The 25,529-nt window shown below is 38.7% G+C and overlaps 1 protein-coding gene across 1 annotated transcript; it reads right to left on the bottom strand.

Annotated features, from left to right (window-relative positions):
* Positions 1-1,065: 1,065 nt before the first annotated feature.
* On the bottom strand, positions 1,066-23,390 carry LOC140171565 (gastric triacylglycerol lipase-like). Its single transcript, XM_072194841.1, has 7 exons — positions 23,143-23,390; positions 21,458-21,575; positions 20,097-20,295; positions 6,018-6,267; positions 5,226-5,456; positions 3,559-3,627; positions 1,066-1,793 (listed from the first exon to the last, which is right to left on the bottom strand). Exons 1-7 carry the CDS (start codon positions 23,362-23,364, stop codon positions 1,557-1,559), a joined length of 1,326 nt encoding a protein of 441 aa, XP_072050942.1. The 5' UTR covers positions 23,365-23,390; the 3' UTR covers positions 1,066-1,556.
* Positions 23,391-25,529: the final 2,139 nt, after the last annotated feature.

Here is a 25,529-nt window from a genome sequence, read left to right as displayed (position 1 = left end):
TCTATGAACCGATGGGTATACATCAATCATGTCACAAATGAATGCTGCCTGTACTAAACATGCTAAATAGATAGGGTCTATATAAATTAGTTGAGCTGACAGACCTTCGTTGACGACTTATCCAAAATCTTTAAAGACTAAAGAGTTGTAGCAAAAATGGCGATACGTGCGAGTTTAGTGAATAAATATGTGGAATGTGTATGTCTAATAGTTCTACGCTTTTTGCCAGAAATGCACAAAACAACAAGTGGACTATACGCTGGCGAAGTTACGTAATAATCGGATTAACTACCATAGCAATAGGTACAAACAATTTTTGATTATATCGCGCTGCACTACTACGTCCATGCAGTACCTCTGCATTGAACCATAGATGTCAAAGAAATGCTAATCACTTGCACCTGTAAGATTAGTCTCTTTGAAAAGATCGGTATTGTATTCAATCTATCATATACGATTGACGACAGGTGATGAGTGCAACCTGCTTGTAGTGCAGCGCGGTATATTCAAAATTGTTTGTACCTATTGCTATGGTAGTTAATCCGATTAATTACGTAACTTCGCCAGCGTATATGAAATTTTAATCTTTCCCCAGAGTAGGCCAGTGCACATAAACGTTGAAAAAAACCAGTGCATCCGGCCGGATTCGAACCGGCGACCTTCGTATTAACCAACTGAGCTATAGCGGCACGTTGGAGAAGAGCGGAAGATATATAAATCTATTACAGGTATTAGGTTCGAATGGTGTTCGTCACATTCCTAGCGGAAGACATCAGAACTGCATATTTATAACAAATACACGAAGTCACATAAGTATGAAAATTATTATACTAATTTAATTATAATAATTTTCAAGTTGACTATATTTTTTTTTTTTTATTATTAATATTGTAACAACCCAGCAAACACGAAAATGTTTTTAAACTCTACAAACACGTTTTGTTTTTGATCAAAACGCATTAATAACATTTAAATGTCGGGTTATAATTATAAAGATCATTGAAACATTTTTAAAACGTTTTATATGAAAGAAATACAACAACAACATTAAAAATGTGGACAAAATGTTATTGCAAAATATTTTGCAAACATTTTGGCAAAATATTTTGTCAACATATTATGTTAATGTTTATGATGAAGTTTGAAAAAATGTTTTCTGAATGTTATTAAAGCGTTTTATACCCTTTATATAATTCATATCCGACATTTAAACGTTTTCTGTAACGTTTTGTGTTTGCTGGGAAATACGAGTAGTTATACCAAAGCAAAACGGCGTTCAACTGTTACGAAAAATGTCCACTTTTTGCAGCAATATTTAGCAATATGTCGAGATCACCACGATTATTATAATTGATTTAATTTAATTGATTGATTTAATAATAATTGATTCAAATGTCTACCACCTTAAGGGCTCGGATAGCGACGTTTTCACGTATTTTTTGTGGGAGTGCAAACGTTGCTATCCGAAGTGTACGCCTACGGTAAAATCCCTGAGTTAAATTCCTTAGGATATCAAGACAATAGTAACATTGATATTGATTTGAAATACATTTTCATTATTTCATCGTTTCCTTTATAAGTTTCAAGATATCTGTATATACATAGTCAACAGCATCAAAGGCAAAAATAAAATCCAAATGCCCGTATGTGTCTATCTCATGTTGATAGACGAGATTCTTCAACTGTGGTATCAGGATCTGGACGTCTGTGGGATCTGCTAGGAAGTCATCACTGCCATAGAACAAAGCTACAGGAATGTCGATTTCGGACACATCATATAGGGGTGGTCTTACCTGAAAAAGAAGTTTAAAAAGTATTAGAAATCGAGAATTTCAGTTTTGGTTCCATGGGTCTGCTCAATTCAGGATATCTCTTCTATCAATTCCTATAAGTTTCGCATGAAGCACATTCCCACTTTCCAGACCCATCCATACCTATTTATGATTTCTGATGGGTTTATTGTCTTAGGGTGTCGTTAATTTGTATATCCTAATGTCTTGTCGTCTTGTCTTTTGGTAGCAACTGGTTTCCAGTGGCGTGGCCCATCTGCTCGTCCCCCATATGCTCGCCCCCCTCCTAATTTATTTGCTTCCGCTGCCACTGAAAAATATAGAAAGACCATTACCTGACCCATCTTGGCCCATCTTGCAACCTGTGGGAAACCTACCACTCTGATATTTACGATGTTTAGGCCTTTTTGAACTTTTATAGCTCATATTTTCCCCACTTTCTTCAAAGTTTGCAACCCCTAGAAAGATGTCTCCCCCTTGCCCACTCTTTGAGAAAGTGCTGGCTACGTCACTAGTGATATTTACGATGTTTAGGCCTTTTTGAACTTTTATAGCTCATATTTTCCACACTTTCTTCAAAGTTTGCAACCCCTAGAAAGATGTCTCCCCCTTGCCCACTCTTTGAGAAAGTGCTGGCTACGCCACTAGTGCAGGTTCCCCTAGACTTCTCCGTAGTCCACTTGCCCATTGTGCATACTCTGGCTATTACATTTAACATGTTGAAGCATAAAACTCTGATTTGTATACATTTGTGCACATTTGATAGATTTTCACATCTGATCTTTTCAGTCACCGTACTCCCTCTGTTTGTTAGCTTCTCAAGTTTAAGCGGGCTTTCGCATGTTCGCAAAACTGGTAGATTCTAAAATCAGAATTGTTGGAAAGAGTTCAATATGTACCCCTCACGTCACACACACACACTAAAAATCATCCGACATTGATCCTCCCCATTCCTAGTCGATTCCATAGTCGATTTTTGATAAATGGGCTTTTCCATTTAAAATCCACACTACCTCTGTGGAAGATTTGGGAAATATCTTCCACAGGGGGAGTATGTTTTTCAAAATGTAATTGGTCAGGGTTAATCATTTTGAAACCCATACTCCCCCTGTATTATGATTTTATCTATATCTTGCACAACTGGAGTAAGTATTTCAAATAGAAGTTACCTAAATGTCTATTCTATTCAAAACTCATACTCCCCCTGAAGATGATATTTCCAAAATCTTCCACAGGGGTAGTATGGATTTTAAATGGAATAGCCAAATAGATGGCATAGTCTAAGGTTTCCCAAGATGTTGCTCCCTCAAGTTGCGTAACAACTCTTTGTGCATCATGTGTGTGTTTGTATGTTTATTTAGGGGGAGGAGAGGGACGGTTGATGGTAAGTGTAGGGGTGTTAGTGGCGTAGATTTCTTTTTTGACATGGGGGAATGGAGTTGGACAAATTTATTGAAGTATAGTTAATCAAGCACCTTTTAGCGACATAATAACTTTATGCTATTAATGCGCGCGAAGCGTACGAAAATTTTTGCCATATTGAAGCTAAATTGATGAAATATGGTGTAAAAGCGGAGTAAATTCGCGCGAAGCGCGGAAAAATTTGCACTTTGGGGGCTAAAATGGCTAAACATGAGGTTAATTTGGTCAGAAACCCACATGCAGGCATCAACATTGGGGGATGATTGTATGGAGCATCCCCCCTGACAAAATATTGGGGGGATTTATTCCCGCCCCCACCCCCGGGATCTACGCCTATGGTTCTTACCTGCCCATAATGTGCTAGATTTCCAAGCGGACCATAGTCAAACATTGCAAAATTCTTAGCATATGTCATCTGTTATCATGAAAAAAAGAAAAATATTCACAAAACAATGCATTCAATATTCAAAAATTACTATCGTACATATGTACTATCGTACAGTACTTTTATTTGATTTGATTTGATTTGATTTGATTCAGCATGTCATCATACAGTCAATAAAAATATTGCACAGAACATACGGTATAGGCCTATACAAAAACGCAATTCTAAAAAAAATACAAAATATTGACATGATAATATGCCAAGGATGTCCCTTGGAGTCAGAGACTTATTTCCAATGGGGTCCTTCAAAAAGTGGCCCTTTTAAATACACAATAATGAAAAAAATATATATATACAACTATTTAAAACATGAAACACCTAAATTACAATATTAAAAAATATATATCCATGTGGTCTAAAAGGTTGATTAAACATTGATAGCATATCAAGTATGTCATCCACACCCTCATCAGCAGTAGATAGCATACCACGTATGTCATCCACACACTCATCAGCAGTAGATAGCATACCAAATTATGTCATCCACACCCTCATCAGCAGTAGATAGCATACCACGTATGTCATCCACACTCTCATCAGCAGTAGATAGCATACCAAGTATGCCATCCACACCCTCATCAGCAGTAGATAGCATACCAAGTATGTCATCCACACCCTCATCAGCAATAGATAGCATACCAAGTATGTCATCCACACCCTCATCAGTAGTAGATAGCATACCAAGTATGTCATCCACATCCTCATCAGCAGTAGATAGCATACCACGTATGTCATCCACACCCTCATCAGCAGTAGATATCATACCACGTATGTCATCCACACCCTCATCAGCAGTAGATAGCATACCAGATATGTCATCTACACTCTCATCAGCAGTAGATACTATACCAAGTATGTCATCCACACCCTCATCAACAGTATAGATAGCATACCAAGTATGTCATCCACATAGCATACCACGTAGGCTATGTCTTCCACACCCTCATCAACAGTAGATAGCATACCAGTATGTCATCCACACCCTCATCAGCAGTAGATAGCATACCAAGTATGTCATCCACACCCTCATCAGCAGTAGATACTATACCAAGTATGTCATCCACACCCTCATCAGCAATAGATAGCATACCAAGTATGTCATCCACACTCTCATCAGCAGTAGATAGCATACCAAGTATGTCATCCACACCCTCATCAGCAGCAGATAGCATATCAAGTATGTCATCCACACCCTCATCGTAGCATACCAAGTAGGCTATGTCTTCCACACCCTCATTAACAGCATACCAGGTATCTCATCCACACTCTCGTATGCTGTAGATACCATACCAAAAGTATGTCATCAGCCGTTATATAACATACCATTTGTGTCATTCACAATTTCAGACTATTTTAGCCCAAAATGAAGGTGCAATTTGGTATATGACGGACCAGTGCGCACAAAGCGCGCAAAATTGTTAAATTTTAATCTATTTTGGGCAAAAATAGTCTGAAATTGACAATTTTTCACGCACAAATGTTCCAGTACAAACGGCACAAATATGCTCGTCCCCCTCCTAATTTTTTTGCTTCCGCTGCCACTGAAAAATATAGAAAGACCATATTACCTGACCCCAGTGTTCAATGGTCCATATGGAGGTCCCTCCTGATCCATTAGCAGAATAAACTGGAATTCTGGAAGAGTTCATATGTTCGCAGCTATACCCGCCGTAAAGAGCCAACGATAATTGACAAATGACCACCGTGAGGGCATTGGCACATATGGTATTTGCAAATAGCTTATCCATTATAGGATGACTTGGCAGGAATTCGTATTGGTGAAGTTCATCTAAGGCTTCCTATTATATGAGAAAAGTAAGAAAAAACAAAAATATGTTATTGTAGAGTTAGTTACCTTTTATTATAATGGTGGAATATAGCTATGATGGCGGGGATGATGATGATGATGATGATGATGATGATGATGATGATGATGATCATTGATGATGATGACGACGACAACGACGACGACGATGATGAAACTGGGACGGGGACGACGACGACTACGATGATGGTAATGGTGGTGGTGTTGTGATGGTTGTATTGGTGGTGGTGGAGGTGGTAGTGGTGGTGTGGTGATGGTGGAGATAGTGGTGGTTGTGGCGGCGGTGGAGGTGATGATGGTGATGTTGGTGGTGGTGACGGTGGTGGTGGTGATGATGATGGTGGTGGTCGGCGGTGGTGGTGGTGGTGATGCAATGATGTTGGTGGTGAGTACGGTGGTGGTGGTGGTGATGTTGGTGCTGACGGCGGTATAGTGGTGTGTGAATAAGTGTGACGGGTTTGTTTGAAGGGATGGGGTACGTACGTTTATAACAAACAAACAAACAAACAAATATAAAATCTGACTAACAACTTACTACAATGGGTATGTACACATCAGGATAAGCGAGGTAACGTACAGGGCTGCCAATATGTGTCGTGTTAGCAACAGGTCCTAGGCCTACAAACAGGTTGATTTTACTCTGCAGGTCTTTGCTGATGGACAACCCAGCAAATGCCATGGTAGTGCCTTGTGAATGGCCGACGTATGAAATCTGTTTGTGGCCTGTTGTATTGAGAATGAAGTCCACCATGGCTGGAAGGTCATATTTAGCCATTTCATCCCAACTGTAAGAAGCAAAAGTAGGCCTATAGTTTTAATTGTTTTTTACAAACATACCATGTAACACCCACACATAATCCTCCCCGCCCCGCCCCCCCCCGCACGCGCACCCCGCCCCCCTCCACTCTAGCCTTTTGCTATCTTCAGAAGATAGCATTTGCGTATTTTGGGCTCTCTTCAGACTTCAGTAAACTTGCGCTATCTTCAGTAGATATACCGGTTTATAATTGTGTGTAATATCTTCAGAAGATAGCATCTGTGCAATCTTCAGAAGATGTATATAGGCCTATATATCATTATCTTTAGAAGATATAGCAGTATCTTCAGAAGATATTTGTGCTATCTTCAGAAGATGTATAATAATGTATTGAGTTTGTGATATCTTCAGAGGTAAAAAGTTGGAACTTAAAACTTTTCTATAGCTCATTGCAAAGTTACGAAATGTGTAAAGACGTGTTAACCACCGGTTCTAAAACATCATTTTCTTGGCTAAGTAACCCTTTTTTATGTTCTGTTGAGAATCCTTAAAGGGTTCTTTATTAAGGGTTCCTTAACGGTTCTTCAAGCTTAAGGTTCTACAAAGAACCATTTTCTTGGCTAAAACACAATTTTGGTTCTACAAAGAACCCCGTGGAGAACCAAAAAATGTTCTTTAGACAAGAACATGGTTCTTTGTAGAATCTTAAGCTAATGTAGCCCTTCAATGGTTCTTTGTAGAATAGAAAAAAGATTCTTTAGCCAAGAAAATGGTTTTGTAGAACCAAAAACGGTTCACACTGCTTTCCACTCTTCCTACCTTTGTGATCAGACCTTGAATTAGAAAGTTCCTAATCCTAGGCCTATTCAAATCTTAAAGATTCTTAGAACATTTTTAAAGTTCTTTATAAAACCTTAGGGTGCTATATACGGGGCAAAAAGGTTACAAGTTACACCTCTTTTTCTAAGAGTGATAGCATTTGTGATCATCTTCAGAATATATATCATTTTGTGCTATCGTCAGCAGATATCGCACCTGTATCTTCAGAATATACAGGGTGTCCCAGAAAAAATTACCAGGCTAATGTATTTGGACGTAAGTCGAAAAATAGACATCAAAATCCAAAAATCTAAACATCAGCGTGTAGCCCATCGTATTCTGCATCTTATACGCCAATTTAACTGGAATCGGTTGACTAATCGCAAAGAAATGGGCGATTACATAACGCATGTGTCAATTCACTTCATTCCAAGTTTCAAAGAAAGATCATTCAACACAATGCGCACTAATGGTTAAACTATCAATGGGCTTCATGTTTTGTTCTATGAAATCTTTTTCGTTCTTTTTAAACAACCTGTTTCTTGCAAAACATTTAATTAGGTTTTGTTCAAATTTGAAAACCTGCACGATATTGAAAATGAAAGCTTGCATGTAAGATGATGCTCGGCATTTGTAAATATCTTTTTCGTTAATGTTGATATAAATGTTGCATAAAGAATTACTACATAAAAAATTCCAGCTGGCTTAAAAATTTCTCACACACATTAATGTTTTCGGAATATTTCCAAGAAATTGTAATGCAAAGTTAAAATCTTTTAAATCTTCAACATTAATGTTGCGTGGTATCAAAAATCACACGTAAAGCTTTAAGCACTTGATCATTGTCATTCTTGGCTCAAATGTTTTTTAAGTATATTTGCACAACCTAAAGAATTAAAGTTGGAGAGTGTTCAATTGCAGAAATCAAAGTTTTCTCGGACAAACTGTTATTCATCTTCAGTGAAAGATCTTCAGTGGGATTTTAATAGATAATGTAGGCTAAATTTAATGAGATACACAAGCTTTAGGAAGCGGTGAGCGAGTATGAATAAAAATTCCTTTAAAAGGAATAGGGCGAGCAAATTAATTGTCAAGATAAAGGTGTAGTTCCATATTGATATTGCAGTATTACTTCGATTTTCACTTGTCATCATTAGCAGAGGAGTGAAATTTTGATTGAAAGAATTAAACTAGGAAGGTTGGTGTTGAAAGTTATCTAAATGACGAAGAGACCACGGAGAGCAATCAAATTTAGGACAACAAAATAAACACATAGGACTGTACGGTAAAACATGTACCAGCAGTCACCCCACCTTTGTAGGACTACACAACAAAAAGGCCCTCCACCATAGGACTTTACGGTAAAATATTTAGAGGACTATGCCAATTAAACATTGAATCCAAAACCATTATGTAAATAAGATAATGGCCATTAAAATGGGCTCACAGACATGGGTTCATTATTATGTAAATGAGATGTTCAATGTTTGCATGCGATCTCAATAAAAATTCACTTTAAAAGAGAAAGCCAGCTTCAATGCAGAAGAGGTCTTGTAATTAGTTTGGGTGGAAGGCATTTTCAGGATCACGCTTTTTTAGGATCCATCATGTTTCATGACAGTCCACCAAACCATCAATGATGAGAACATGCACACAGAAAAAGCAAACCAAACATTAACTCCTATAACTTCATGTCAACTCTTTAATTCATTACTCCAAATTGTTCTGTCTTTTTGTGCTTTTCTGCCTTTTAGGCTACCCTTAGCACATTATTAATATTAAGAAATACACTGCAGTTTGTAGCTAATTGGCTAAAAACTGCCACTTGCCTTATACATGACATTAATTTTATATTAATTCGCAATGTATACTTACTATAGCACATTATAAAATTATAAAGACTGCTCACTCCAATCATGGAAGTAAGAATGTCTCTTATTTCCATGCTCCAATCTTAACTTTTAAACTTTTTTGAATGTGTTGGTTGTTAGTCCGATACTCCGGCGAAGCTATGAATTCTATAGTCTGCATTGTGTGTTTTCTCTTCAATCATTTTGTTGAATGCCATAATAATTATTTAATAATCAACATGATCAAATAAGAAAAGGTGGATTCACTTAAGTCATTTTATTTATAATTGATAGACTAATACAATAATTCATTTGTTTACCTACCTATTTTTCATAAAGGCGCTGGAACTGACAATAGCGATATTAACACAGAATAGCAACACTGACTGCTAATATGCAATTATCAATGTGAGGCTTTGAAATTAGCGCAATTATGATAAGAATTTGTTGAAATTAGCGCAATTATCAACCATCTTTTGAAATTAGCGCAATTATGAATTAAACGTTGCAATTATGAAACTTTCAAAATGCTCCATGAAAATAGCGCAATTATGATAATAACTTTTCCAAATTAGCGCAATTATCAACCCCATTTTGAAATTAGCGCAATTTTGAACTAAACATTGCAATTATGAATCTTTCACAATGCTCAATGAAAATAGCGCAATTATGACAATAACTTGTTGAAATTAGCGCAATTATCAACTGCATTTTGAAATTAGCGCAATTATGAACTCAACGTTGCAATTATGATGAAAATAGTGCAATTATGATAATAACTTGTTCAAATTAGCGCAATTATCAACCCCATTTTGAAATTAGCGCAATTATGAAGTCAACATTGCAATTATGAAACTTTTACCTCTTCATTCAAGTGATAATTGCGCTATTCCGCTATTTTCAAAAAATTGCGCAATTTTGCGCTAAATTGCGCAATTTTCAGATTTTCACTTTACCTCTTCATTGAAGTGATAATTGCGCTATTCCGCTATTTTCAAAAAAATTGCGCAATTTTGCGCTAAATTGCGCAAATTTCAACATTTTCACTTTACCTCTTCATTCAAGTGAATTGCGCTATTCCGCTATTTTCAACCAAATTACGCAATTTTGCGCTAAATTGCGCAATTTTCAGATGTTCACTCGCAATTTTGAACTAAACATTGCAATTATGAATCTTTCACAATGCTCAATGAAAATAGCGCAATTATGACAATAACTTGTTGAAATTAGCGCAATTATCAACTGCATTTTGAAATTAGCGCAATTATGAACTCAACGTTGCAATTATGATGAAAATAGTGCAATTATGATAATAACTTGTTCAAATTAGCGCAATTATCAACCCCATTTTGAAATTAGCGCAATTATGAAGTCAACATTGCAATTATGAAACTTTCACAAAATGCAAGTGATAATTGCGCTATTCCGCTATTTTCATCAAAATTGCGCAATTTTGCGCTAAATTGCGCAATTTTCAGATTTTCACTTTACCTCTTCATTGAAGTGATAATTGCGCTATTCCGCTATTTTCAACCAAATTACGCAATTTTGCGCTAAATTGCGCAATTTTCAGATGTTCACTTTACCTCTTCATTGATGTGATAATTGCGCTATTCCGCTATTTTCAAAAAATTGCGCAATTTTGCGCTAAATTGCGCAATTTTCACATTTCCAGATTTTCACTTTACCTCTTCATTCAAGTGATAATTGCGCTATTCCGCTATTTTCAAAAAATTGCGCAATTTTGCGCTAAATTGCGCAATTTTCAGACTTTACCTCTTTATTGAAGTGATAATTGCGCTATTCCGCTATTTTCAAAAAAATTGCGCAATTTTGCGCTAAATGACACAATTTTCAGATTTTCACTTTACCTCCTCATTCAAGTGATAATTGCGCTATTCCGCTATTTCCACAAAATGGCGCAATTTTGCCCTACATTTTGCAATTTCCAGATTCTAATTTCCTTAATAACATACACCCAGCAGCCCAAACGTTTCGGGAACATGCTCCAAGTGGGACCAGAACGGAAGGGCCCCGCAGAGCAAGAAATAAACTGTGAACTGCTCATTTTTTCATAACATACACGCAGCAGCCCAAACGTTTCGAGAACATGCTCCAAGTGGGACCAGAACGGAAGAACCCCTCAGGGCAAGAAAGAAACTGTGAACTGCTAATTTTTTAATAACATGCACGCAGCAGCCCAAACGTTTCGAGAACATGCTCCAAGTGGGACCACAACGGAAGAGCCCCGCAGGGCAAGTAAGAAAGTGTGAACTCTTAGGTCTGACGTGTTAGGTCTGATGGTTACGCATTTCCTTCACATCTGGGGATTTACGGCCAAAATGTGTTTCTATTTGCTCCAAGTGGGACCAGAACGGAAGGGCCCCGCAGAGCAAGAAATAAACTGTGAACTGCTAATTTTTTCATAACATACACGCAGCAGCCCAAACGTTTCGAGAACATGCTCCAAGTGGGACCAGAACGGAAGAACCCCGCAGGGCAAGAAAGAAACTGTGAACTGCTAATTTTGTTAATAACATGCACGCAGCAGCCCAAACGTTTCGAGAACATGCTCCCAGTGGGACCACAACGGAACAGCCCCGCAGGGCAAGTAAGGAAGTGTGAACTGTTAGGTCTGATGTGTTAGGTCTTTCTTAAGAAATTGATGTTTATGCAGTTTAAGTGCGAACTGTTATTGAGAAATTTTGAGAATTTCACCTTACCTCTTCATTCTACTGTTCAACGTTTACGCATACACGCAGCAGCCCAAACGTTTCGAGAACATACTCCCAGTGGGACCAGAACGGAAGAGCCCCGCAGGGTAAGAAAGAAACTGAACTGCTCATTTCTTTAATAACATACACGCAGCAGCGGAAACGTTTCGAGAACGTGCTCCAAGTGGGACCAAAACGGAAGAGCCCCGCAGGGCAAGTAAGAAAGTGTGAACTCTTAGGTCTGACGTGTTAGGTCTGATGGTTACGCATTTCCTTCACATCTGGGGATTTACGGCCAAAATGTGTTTCTATTTTTCTTAATAACATACATGCAGCAGCCGAACGGGTTTTTCCATCTATTGCATTTACCCACTTGTCACGGTTCTGAAAGGGGACATTGCAAAATCCCTAATGCTTTGTACAGGGCCTTTCAGTTGAAAGTCAATTTTTTCAAAACAAAAAATACCACTCATTTTTGAAGGCCATTTTTGAAAATAGCAAAATAGCGCTATTATCACTTGCGTGGTGGGGTAAAGTGAAAATTGCATAATTGCGCAATTTTGTCTAAAGGCCATTTTGAAAATAGCGAAATAGCGCTATTATCACTTGAGTGGTGGGGTAAAGTGAAAATTGCAAAATTGCGCAATTTTGTCTAAAGGCCATTTTGAAAATAGCGAAATAGCGCTATTATCACTTGAGTGGTGGGGTAAAGTGAAAATTGCAAAATTGCGCAATTTTGTCTAAAGGCCATTTTTGAAAATAGCGAAATAGCGCTATTATCACTTGAGTGGTGGGGTAAAGTGAAAATTGCAAAATTGCGCAATTTTGTCTAAAGGCCATTTTGAAAATAGCGAAATAGCGCTATTATCACTTGAGTGGTGGGGTAAAGTGAAAATTGCATAATTGCGCAATTTTGTTTAAAGGCCATTCTTGACAACAGCGACATAGCGCCATTATCACTCGAGTGGTGGGGTAAAGTGAAAATTGCATAATTGCGCAATTTTGTCTAAAGGCCATTTTGAAAATAGCGAAATAGCGCTATTATCACTTGAGTGGTGGGGTAAAGTGAAAATTGCATAATTGCGCAATTTTGTCTAAAGGCCATTTTGAAAATAGCGAAATAGCGCTATTATCACTTGAGTGCTGGGGTAAAGTGAAAATTGCAAAATTGCGCAATTTTGTCTAAAGGCCATTTTTGAAAATAGCGAAATAGCGCTATTATCACTTGAGTGGTGGGGTAAAGTGAAAATTGCAAAATTGCGCAATTTTGTCTAAAGGCCATTTTGAAAATAGCGAAATAGCGCTATTATCACTTGAGTGGTGGGGTAAAGTGAAAATTGCATAATTGCGCAATTTTGTCTAAGAGCCATTTTCACCAAACTGATTTTCTTCTAAGTCTAAAAAATACACTGATAATAGCGAAATTAGCACTTTTTGATAATAGCAGTGCTATTATCGCAATTATGTGTAGAAACGAATGACAAAATAGCGCAATTGCGTCTAGTATAAAAAAAGAGCGCTAATATCGCTATTATCAGTTATAGCGCCTTTCTCCTATTTTTAATACATGTCAAATGGGGGTATATTGTTCAATAGGCCTACATGTATAAATTATGCCCATATCATAGATAGGCCCTGAAATTGCATCGAATTTTTCCCGTTGAAAAAACAAAACTGATGTTTAAGAAATCAATTATTTCATTAATGACATTTTGAGTCATTTTTATCCATAAAACGATACAGGATATAGGATATTGTTACTTTGACTTTTACGTCCATAAAGGTTTTAATCATAGACCCTGGAAATAGGGTCTATATGTTTTAATCATGTAATATCAATACACTCGCATCTCATGCTGTGCTGGTCTCCAGGAGGTCTGCAAATGTATGAACGCCTGATTATAACCATAGATTTTATTCGTTGATATGCTGTGGAAACAATTATAGGCCTGGCATATAACTTTTAATGTCATATTTTCTTCAAACCATAACTTTTGAAATTCTCACTCGTTTTCATTCGTTGAAACGGCCAAACATACTCTCGTTTTCTTACAAATCGAATATATTTTCACCGTAAAAAGTTCCGCAAAGTAATTCAAACCAATGCTAGTACCCAGTAATCTCTTTAGTAAACAAAGACGATCTCCGAATTAGATAGCCAGCTCTTATCTGGACATGTTGACATAAATTAATTGACTCAGTGAGGTTGACAAATAAATCCGGTGTGTGAATAGTTGATTCGGTGACCGACTATCAGTAGGCGCGGTAAATTAATCTATTTACGCCCTAGTGGTACCTTGCGCCCAATGTTACGTAAAAACTGGCAATCATGCTTGACAAACAAAGAAATGAAAATAATCTGTTGCAACTTTCGGATTTGCATAAAAGTAATTCTAGTTCTACAACAACATGTTTTATTATCTCTTTTAATACAAACACATTGCTGCCTAAAATGACTTTATAGCACTGATTAGATATCAAAATGAAGTAATAATTACAAATTTTCATGAACACTCTCGCCTCTGTAATTTCCCGAGTATATAGACAGCACGAATATTTTCTGCAACGCTGTGACCAATATGTATGTCAAAACCCAGCGCAAAGGGCGAGAAATGCTCCGCATTTCTCGCCCAAAAAGCGCCTGTTGATCAAACTTGGAATGAACTGCATTGATGCACGCATTATTCAATCGTTCCTTTCTCCGGAACCAGTCAACCGAATCAAATACAATTTTCGTATGTCATGAACAACAAAATAGGCTATGCGCTGCATTTTGATGAGACCTTTGTATTGATACCATAACAATTTATGTAGCATAAAGCATTCTTAAGTTATTTTGATTTTAATGAAAACATGACAGGGTGGAGCCGAGGATTGATATGGAGGATTGATATGTAAATTTAACTAAAAATTTCAAAAAAATGGGGGTATATTGATATATTTGCTTCTTTTAATTGGTTTTATGTTGTAAAGACTTAAGAACAATCATTTAGAAACTAAAAAAGGTTACTCTGTCTTTAAGTTTAGTGAATTTCTAGTGCAAATCCCTTGATTACAGATAATGCCTTAAATTGCACTGTTTGTGTGTAAATCCCTATTCGGAATGCCTCAAACGTGTGTTTCAAATATGTTCGCACACAGCGAAACCTGTTGCAGGTATCACAATAAAAGTATACATTTTTTAAAGCTCTTGAGCCAAGGAACTCAAATATGATGTTCTTTTCAGCATAGCGTGTAATATGTAAAAATATATATCACTGAAGATCAAACATTTTTTATGAAAAATGTTGCTATTCAAAGTCCACTACCTCCCTAACCATCTTCCTACTGGGAAACTAATATCATTTTTGGATTCCCTGTTTAATTTCCTGTCATTTTGAATTTTTTTATTCTGATGTCTACTTCTCAACTTACGTTCAATTTTATTCACTCGGTAATTTTTTATGGGACACCCTGTATATAGGCCTATATACAATGATCATGATGATACGCCAGCGTGATATATTCAGATGATTTGTGCTATCTTCAGAAGCATGTGTGTTATTTTCAGAGGATGGCATGATATCTTATCTGCATGCAGACAGACTTTCTTCATATTCCTTAATGCATTAAAATATACATGTCTAATACAATAACAAACAGTAACTAGACTAAGCTGTGGTCTAACCCACGAACACAGCCGTGTTGTTACCCCTAATGACCTTTGACCACAAAATATATGAAAACGGCCAAAGACATTGGCTAATGTCAATGCATGGGTGCATGTGGCACCACTTTGCTATGTTACTTGTGGCAGAAGGGGCATTTTGAAGGTTTTTCGTCTCAGACCGGAAGTGACCCCTTAATGACATTTGACCCCAAATAAAAAATACCACATATGAATTGGGTACCCATAATTCATGTGTGAACATACCGTTACTGTCCTATGTTTTTCTTAGCAAATAAAAAAAAATTGAAGGTTTTTCGTTTTATACCGGAAGTGACCCCTTAATGACCTTTGACCCCAAATCTGTGAGGACCCCATAGACACTGGGTAATAACAATGCATGTATGCAAGTGGTGTTACTGTCCTACGTAATTTGTGGGAGAAGAAGCATTTAAAAGGTATTTCGTTTTGTACCGGAAGTGGCCCCTTAATGACCTTTGACACTTAATAAAAAATACCACATATACACAGGGTAACTACAATGTATGTGTGAACATACCGTTACTGTCCTATGTTTTTCTTAGCAAATAAAAAATTTTGAAGGTTTTTCGTTTTATACCGGAAGTGACCCCTTAATGACCTTTGACCCCAAATCTGTGAGGACCCCATAGACACTGGGTAATAACAATGCATGTGTGCAAGTGCTGTCACTGTCCTACGTAATTTGTCGGAGAAGAAGCATTTTAAAGGTATTTCGTTTTATACCGGAAGTGGCCCTTAATGACCTTTGACCCTAAATAAAAAAATACCACATATACACAGGGTAACTACAATTTATGTGTGAACATACCGTTACTGTCCTATGTTTTTCTTAGCAAATAAAAATTTTTGAAGATTTTTCGTTTTATACCGGAAGTGACCCTTTAATGACCTTTGACCCCAAATCTGTGAGGACCCCATAGACACGGGATAATAACAATTCATGTGTGCAAGTGGTGTCACCGTCCTATGTAATCTGTGAGAGAAGAAGCATTTTGAGTTGAAATCACGTTTTTGACCCCTATGACCCCTGCGTGACCTTTGACCCCACGAGTTTCATATGACATGTAGGGGCATGGTCAATGATGGTTATGACCAAGTTAGGTCAAAATCGGTGTAAGCATGTAAGTGCTAGAGCAAATGAAGTGGTCGGCAGAAAGAAGAAGAAAGAAGAAAGAAAGAAGAAAGAACCTGTAAGAAAAAAAGACACAGCCGTGACTAACGTCACGGCTGTGTAACTAGACTTAGCTGTGGTCTAAGACCACGAACACAGCCGTGTTGTAACCCCTTAATGACCTTTGACCCCAAAATATATGAAAACGCCCATAGACATTTGCTAATGTCAATATATGGGTGCACGTGGCACCACTTTGCTATGTTATTTGTGACAGAAGGGCATTTTTCGTCTCAGACCGGAAGTGACCCCTTAATGACCTTTGACCCCAAATAAAAATACCACATATGAATTGGGTAACCACAATTCATGTGTGAACATACCGTTACTCTCCTATGTTTTTCTTAGCAAATAAAAATTTTTGAAGGTTTTTCGTTTTATACCGGAAGTGACCCCTTAATAACCTTTGACCCCAAATCTGTGAGGACCACATAGACACTGGGTAATAGCAATGCATGTGTGCAAGTGTTGTCACTGTCCTACGTAATTTGTGGGAGAAGAAGCATTTTAAAGGTATTTCGTTTTATACCGGAAGTAGCCCTTAATGACCTTCGACCCTAAATAAAAAAATACCACATATACACAGGGTAACTACAATTTATGTGTGAAAATTCCGTTACTGTCCTATGTTTTTCTTAGCAAATAAAAATTTTTGAAGGTTTTTCGTTTTATACCGGAAGTGACCCCTTAATGACCTTTGACCCCAAATCTGTGAGGACCCCATAGACACTGGGTAATAGCAATGCATGTGTGCAAGTGGGGTCACCGTCATACGTAATCTGTAGGAGAAGAAGCATTTTGAGTTGAAATCACGTTTTTGACCCCTATGACCCCAGCGTGACCTTTGACCCCACGAGTTTCATGTGACATGTAGGGGCATGGTCAATGATGGTTGTGACCAAGTTAGGTCCAAATCGGTGTAAGCATGTGAGTGCTAGAGCAAATGTAGTGGTCGGCAGAAAGAACCTGTAAGAAAAAAGACACAGCCGTGACTAGCGTCACGGCTGTGTAATAAGGAAAAAGACACAGCCGTGACTAGCGTCACGGCTGTGTAAAGAAACAATTACCAAGGGTCAAGGAAAAGTGAAAATGTGTTCATACAGGGAAAACAATACTGTTTCCAACAAAGGAATACCTGCTCTTGTATATGCTTGCTTTCTTCAGAAGATATTATAGAATTTGTGACATCTTCAGACGATATAGCATTTGTGCAAATCTTCAGAAGATAACATTTGTGAACTCTTCTGGAGATACCGTTTGTGCAATCTTCAGATGATAACATTTGAGCAGTCGTCAGAAAATAACAGTTTTACTATGTGTAATATTCAGAAGAAAGCATTGTGCAGTATACTATATCTTTAGTATAATGGTGTTTGTGCTATGAGAGAAAGAGAGAGACATTATAGAACACTAGGCGGTTACCCGTATTTGGCGGTTCTCGGCTGTCGCGATTACCTGGCTGATGGTGACTGTAGGCCTGCTCACCAAGTTTTATGCCCATAGGACCGTTTTTACTAATTTGACCTCAGATGACCCCTTGTGACCTCAAAATGACCTTCCAAAATTTGGCTCTAAATGTTGACTGTACCCACCACGTTTCATGCCCATATGACAGTTTTAGTAATTTGACCTTGGATGACCCCAAAATGACCTTCCAAAAATTTGACTATAAAAGTTGACTGTACCTACCAAGTTTCATGCCCATACAACAGTTTTTACTACTGTTGCACCCACCCACCAAGTTTGAGGAACGTGCGACCCCTGTCTCCGAGAAAATAGGCGGAAAACAGTTTTTACTAATTTGACCCTGGATGACCTTGGGTGACCTTGACCCACTAATCAATACAAACTTGTTCTGTCCTAGGTCAAGATGTACCTACCCTCCAAGTTTCATATGACAGTTTTTACTAATTTGACCCCTAGATGACCTCTGGTGACCTTGACCCACTAACCAATACAAACGTGTTCTGTCCCGGGTCAAGACGCACCCACCCGTCAAGTTTGAGGAACGTGCTACCCCCAGTCTCTGAGAAAAACAGTTTTTACTAATTTGACCCCTGGATGACCTTGGGTGACCTTGACCCACTAACCAATATAAACTCGTTCTGCCTGGGGTCAAGATACACCCACCCACCAAGTTGAAGGAATGTGCGCCCCCCGTCTCAGAGAAAAACAGTTTTTACTAATTTGACCCCTGGATGACCTTGGGTGACCTTGACCCACTAACCAATATAAACTCGTTCTGCCTGGGGTCAAGATACACCCACCCACCAAGTTTGAGGAACGTGCGACCCCCATTCTCCGAGAAAAGAGGCGGACAGACAGACAAACAAACAGACAGATGGACAGATTCTGGTGAATTATAGTAAGACTAGGCGGTTACCCGTATTTGGCGGTTCTCGGCTGTCGCGATTACCTGGCTGATGGTGACTTTACTCACCAAGTTTTATGCCCATAGGACAGTTTTTAAAAATTTGACCTCAGATGACCCCTTGTGACCTGGAAATGACCTTCCAAAATTTGGCTTTAAATGTTGACTGTGCCATCACGTTTCATGCCCATATGACAGTTTTTAGTAATTTGACCTTGGATGACCCCAAAATGACCTTCCAAAAATTTGACTCTAAAAGTTGACTATACCCACCAAGTTTCATGCCCATACGACATTTTTCCTCATTTGACCTCAGATGACCCCTGCGTGACCCCGGATGACCCCAAAATTACCTTCCAAAAATTTGACTATAAAAGTTGACTGTACCCACCAAGTTTCATACTCATACGACAGTTTTTACTAATTTGACCTCAGATGACCCCTAAATGACCTCGGGTGATCTTGGCCCATTATCCGAAACAAACTTGTTCTGTCTGAGGTCCAGATGCACTCACCCACCAAGTTTGAGGAACGTGCGACCCCTAGTCTCCGAGAAAATAGGCGGAAAACAGTTTTTACTAATTTGACCTCAGATTACCCCTGGGTGACCTTGACCCACTAACCAATACAAACTTGTTCCGTCTTAGGTCAAGATGCTCCTACCCACCAAGTTGCATGCCCATATGACAGTTTTTACTAATTTGACCCTTAGATGACCTCTGGTGACCTTGACCCACTAACCAATACAAACTTGTTCTGTCCCGGGTCAAGACGCACCCACCCGTCAGGTTTGAGGAACGTGCGACCCCCAGTCCCTGAGAAAAACAGTTTTTACTAATTTGACCCCTGGATGACCTTGGGTGACCTTGGGTGACCTTGACCCACTAACCAATACAAACTTGTTCTGTGTGGGGTCAAGCTGCACCCACCCACCAAGTTTGAGGAACGTGCGACCCCTAGTCTCCGAGAAAATAGGCGGACAGACAGAGTCACAGACAGAGGCACAGACAGAGTCACAGACTACCAGTATTATTATATAGACTAGGCGGTTACCCGTATTTGGCGGTTCTCGGCTGTATAATAATGTGGAAAAGTTTGAGATGTTCAGAGACAGATAAGGAGAGAGAGAGACGAGACGAGACTCAAAGACGAGACAGATAGGTGGAGACTAGAGGTTCGGACAGGGGGAAAAGACATACATGAAAGATAGAGGAAACATGTCATGTAAAGTTCTCATTATTTACCTCCAGTACCAAAACTCCCTCTGACTTGGTTTCAGAGACTGATGTTTTTGGCTGTAGGTATTGCCTCGTACGTTACCAAGCCACACATCATAACCGGCATCAGCGAGGATAAAAGCCAGGCTCTCATTGGCCAGATTGACAAGCCAGTTGGTTGAAGTACCCAATAAACCATGTTGTAAGAGAACTGCTGGTCTTGGTTCTGATAATGAAACAAATGGCTTAAAACAATTTCAGATAGTCAGGATTTTGTATTATTCCCTTCCTCTCTAAACTAAATGCCACTATGCATTATCATGATAATAAGAGGACATGTTTAAGAATAATATGAAATTTCATCAAACCCCTTGCAACCAGGCTGCAACTGTAGCTTAAGCACTGTTCTCTACTCAGTGACGTAACTGGGCGCAAGGGGTGGCAACGTGCCCCGGGGCTACCACTAGGGGGGCGCCAAATCGCCAAATCATAATGCCGATGCCATTCCCCCACACCCGCGTCTAAGATATTCTCGGTGGGGGTGGGGGGTGGCGCGTAGGCGCCAATTTCGTTTCTTGCCCCGGGCGTTACCAACCCTAGTTACGCCACTGCCTCCTCACCTGTGTATATACACTGCCAAAACGTGGGTTAAATTTTTTAACCAACAGGATTACCAGGTGAACCACATAATTGTTGGTTAAAATTTTTAACCAACAAGTTTAAACTTCTGATGACATGGGTTAAAAAGTTTAAACTTGTTGGTTAAAATTTTAACCAATATTTGTGTGTTTCACCTGGTAATCCTGTTGGTTAAAAATTTTAACCCACGTTTTGGCAGTGTATGGCCGGGTAACTTAGGGCAGGGGGCTATCATTTTCTTCGAAAGGGGGGTCCCAAATTTTCCAATAGTCGGCGTCAATAAAATTGTGCCCCCCCCATTTCGGCAACAAAAATTGTATGCCCCCACCACCGATCCACCTTACCCCTAAACAGGCTAAAATTGTATTGAAATCAGTCTTTTTTAATAAAATAAACACACCATCGGAACCAATTGATGAAAATAAATATACAGCACCCTTGCTCACATACTCTGTTTTAACAGATAAAACTTGTAATGATAACCAATCGCAATAATATAGAATTAACATCGCGGATTAATATCAATATGTTCTATTTTGAGAATTGCCCTGTGGCAACACGTCGGAAGCATCACAAATTATTAATTGAAGTCCCATACTTAGTCTTCATGTTAAACAAGCACATTATAGACTAGACCAGACAGGACAACTATAACTATATCACTCTTAAAGTGGATCTACTTTTCGGCGTAGTGATAAAAGCCTAACAATTCCCGCCGCGATTACGAGCTGATCAAAGTATAAGCTTACCCGTGAGATCCCCGTCATGTTTACCATGTGGTATTCTCTGCATACCAAGAAGAAAGCCATCTTTAGTCGGGACTTCAAAATCTTGCACTGGATAGCCTTTACTGCTGATCAAACCACTCTGAAATCATAACAATTAGCCTAAATGTTATGAAGGATTAATATAATCATTCTCCTTTTTTTACAATTTTTACTGAACTTTATTTTCCTTTCTTTTCATTTTTGCAATGTGTTTATGCTTTCATGTTTTTGTAATCCCTTCCTTTCTTTCCTGTCCTTAATCCTGATTTATCCATCTGCGATTTCACCTCTGTTTCATTTTGTTAGTTTTTGTCTTAAAGTTTCTGCCTTTCCTTCATTTATGTCTCTTTACTTTTTTTTTTTTTTTTGCTTGTTTTTTTTTTTCTTTCTTTTTCTTTTTTTCATTCTTTTTGATATTTAGGCCAAATAAAAAATTAAATCGTTTCGCGCCCACCTCCCTCCTCACTTTTTGGGATATTATATATACTAATTTTCATATTAAATCTTAAGATTTTTAATATTCAAGTAAAATGTTAATAAACAAGTTTAGTCAACATGAATCACGTACAAGTTTCCAAGTAGTGCTTTGTGGAAATCTTAATGGATCTAATCCCTCATAATCTTTTATTTTTAAATAAATGGGCCTCATCGTTTTCCTGGCAGATGCTAGACTATGCCATATTCGATTTTTGATAAATAAAAGCATGTTATTAATGTTAATCATGATGAAAGCATTCAGTTGAACTCGAAATTATACTGATATTTATTACATCAAAATACTATTACTAGTATAAAATTGTTATGAAAAAGTTTGTATAATTATATTAGTGACGGTTAAAGTAAAGTGTACGTAGGCTTATATTATTGAATGCAACATATCATAATGTCATAATTGTATTGGCAATACTGAACAATTCTGATTTTAGAATCTGCCAGTTTATTAATCGCGAAATTCCAGGTTAAAAATGGAAGCTAACAAACAGAGGGAGTAGGGTGACTGAAATGATCAGATGTGAAAATCTATCACTTGTGCACACATTAATTAAATCAGAGTTTTAAGCTTTTAAGCTTACTCTGGATATTGTATTTAAAAATACAATATCCAGATATGCACAATGGGCAAGTGGACTACGGGGTAGTCTAGGCAGATGCTGAAAACTGCTGGCAATGTAAATTATACGTGAAAACTGCTGTATTTGTCAATTTCTGGTGAACAAATTTTAATCTTTATCCAGAGCAGCCAGCGCACATAAACGTTGTAAAAAAAACCGTTTATGTGCGCTGGCTGTTCTGGTAAAGATTAAAATTTGTTCATCCTATCAACCCAGAGAACTATGTAATTTTCATCCCTATGTGACGTTATATATTTCTTAAAATTATTTAAATAATTTAATTGTATCAGGCGGACATCTTTACTTGCAACTTGCGTGATCTACAAAAATCCTGGTCTGCATGAGGAATATACGTGTATGAGGATGCATGTGTGAGACATATCTAGATAGGGTAGGAAGAGAGAGGAAGCTAGAGGAGGAGGAGAGGAAGAGAGAGACTGGCAGAGGGACTCGGAGAGACAGAGAGAAGGGGGACATGTGTCTACAATAACATGTAGGCGCGCCTTTTAAGTTTGTCCCCGGGGTGTCTTATCAAGTCGCAAAAAGAGTACTTACCGCGTTGTATTTAGTGTCAGGATCATACGTTAGTTTTCCTCCCGGACTATCACACAACTTGCCTAACTTCTGGTGAAACTTTAAAGTTGAATTAACAAATTTTCTCAATGGGATATCTGCAGGTGTTCTTAGTTTTGGATCCGGCTTATACGGACGAAATGGTGTGCAACTTGTGCACGCAATAGATAGTATGAGTATAGGTAAAATATCTTTAGTTGCCATATTAATATTCCTTATGCATGTACTAGTATAACTGATGGATGTTCTATAACATAATGTAGGCTTATATACACATCAAGCTTAATATACACTCGTCATGGCGAAAAGTCCTTGGGTGTATAATTCCTTTTGCACAAAATCGACCATGCATACACCAGCACTTCAATGCACCCAGGGGCCGGGATCGGGAGTATGCACAATAAACTTATGTGTCACAGTCACACATATTGTTAATGATAGGCTCAAGGCTAATATTTGGACGAGCACAAGCAGTACATGACACGATCTGTACAAATATTGAGTTCACCATTGGTATATTTTTGAAATAAAAAGCAACAAATAAAATAATAAAATAAAATATTCAGCCGTAAACGGTGTTGAAAGTAATTATAATCGGGTCTGAGATCATGTGTGCAGTATCATGTGTGTCATCCATGTCCTCAGCAGTAGATGATAGCATACCAAGTATGTCATCCACACACTCACTCAGCAGTAGCTGGCAGACAAGGTATGTCATCTACACCCTCATCATCAGCAGTAGATAGCATACCAGGTATGTCATCCACACCCTCATCAGCAGTAGATAGCATACCATGTATGTCATCCACACCCTCATCATCAGTAGATAGCATACCAAATATGTCATCCATACCCTCATCAGCAGTACATATCATACCAAATATGTCATCCACGCCCTTATCAGCAGTAGTACATACCAGGTATGTCATCCATACCCTCATCAGCAGTTAGATATCATACCAAATGTCATCCACACCCTCATCAGCAGTAGATAGCATACCGGTACCAGGTATGTCATCCACACCCTCATCATCAGTAGATAGCATACCAAATATGTCATCCATACCCTCATCAGCAGTACATATCATACCAAATATGTCATCCACGCCCTTATCAGCAGTAGATATAACATACCAGGAATGTCATCCATACCCTCATCAGCAGTTAGATATCATACCAAATGTCATCCACACCCTCATCAGAAATAAATAGCATACCAAGTATGTCATCCACACCCTCATCAGCAGTAGATAGCATACCAGGTATGTCATCCACACCCTCATCATCAGTAGATAGCATACCAGATATGTCATCCATACCCTCATCAGCAGTACATATTATACCAATTATGTCATCCACACCCTTATCAGCATGCAGTAGATATAACATACCAGGTATGTCATCCATACCCTCATCAGCAGTTAGATATCATACCAAATGTCATCAACACCCTCATCAGCAATAAATAGCATACGAAGTATGTCATCCACAACCCTCATCAGCAGTAGATAGCATACCAGATATGTCATCCATACCCTCATCAGCAGTAGATAGCATACCAAATATGTCATCCACACCCTTATTAACAGTAGATATAACATACCAGGTATGCATGTCATCCATACCCTCAGCAGCAGTAGATAACATACCAGGTATGTCATCCACACCCTCATCAGCAGTAGATAGCATACCAGGTATTCCATCCACACCCTCATCAGCAGTAGATAGCATACCAAATACGTCATCCACACCCTCATCGGGAGCGCGGTGGCCTAGCGGAACAGGCACTGACTCATAATCGGAAGGTTGCGGGTTCGAGCCCCGGCGACGCCATCGTGTTGTGCCCTTGAGTAAGACACTTTATCTCGATTACTCCTCTCCACCCAGGTGTTTAAATGGGTACCAGCATTCTTAAATGCTGGGAAGGTAACAGACTCGCTGTAGAGGTGTAGCGATCTCCCTATAGACCACTTGACATCACTGTTTATCAACAAAGGCGAGGGACTCGTCTGTCGATATGCTTGAACGAGCCGCTACACTGTTCAATGGCTTTCTTGTACAAAATGAAATGTGGCGGGCGATTTAAAATGCATGTGTCCTTAGCAAACTACGATGCGTACGCACACTGCAGGGCAAAGAACAATGGAAATTGCCACAATGCGCGCGCATACTGCCGGGCAATGACATCACATGCCAAGTGGTCTATAGCAACATTATGGAGGAGTCTGGCCCAATCGCCAATGAAAGAGAGATGGGCACTCCGATCACTGTTTATACAGCGCCAATAAAAGGATTAGGGATTAATCTAATGTGATAATCACAACCAGGCACATGTAGCTTCCACGAGTGCAGAGACAGAGAGGGAGAGC

Source organism: Amphiura filiformis, chromosome 15 (genome assembly GCF_039555335.1).
Source record: "Amphiura filiformis chromosome 15, Afil_fr2py, whole genome shotgun sequence".
In the NCBI taxonomy this organism is placed as follows: domain Eukaryota; kingdom Metazoa; phylum Echinodermata; class Ophiuroidea; order Amphilepidida; family Amphiuridae; genus Amphiura; species Amphiura filiformis.
The sequence above is the reverse complement of the archived record's forward strand: the minus strand, read 5'-3'. Positions and strand labels throughout refer to the sequence as shown.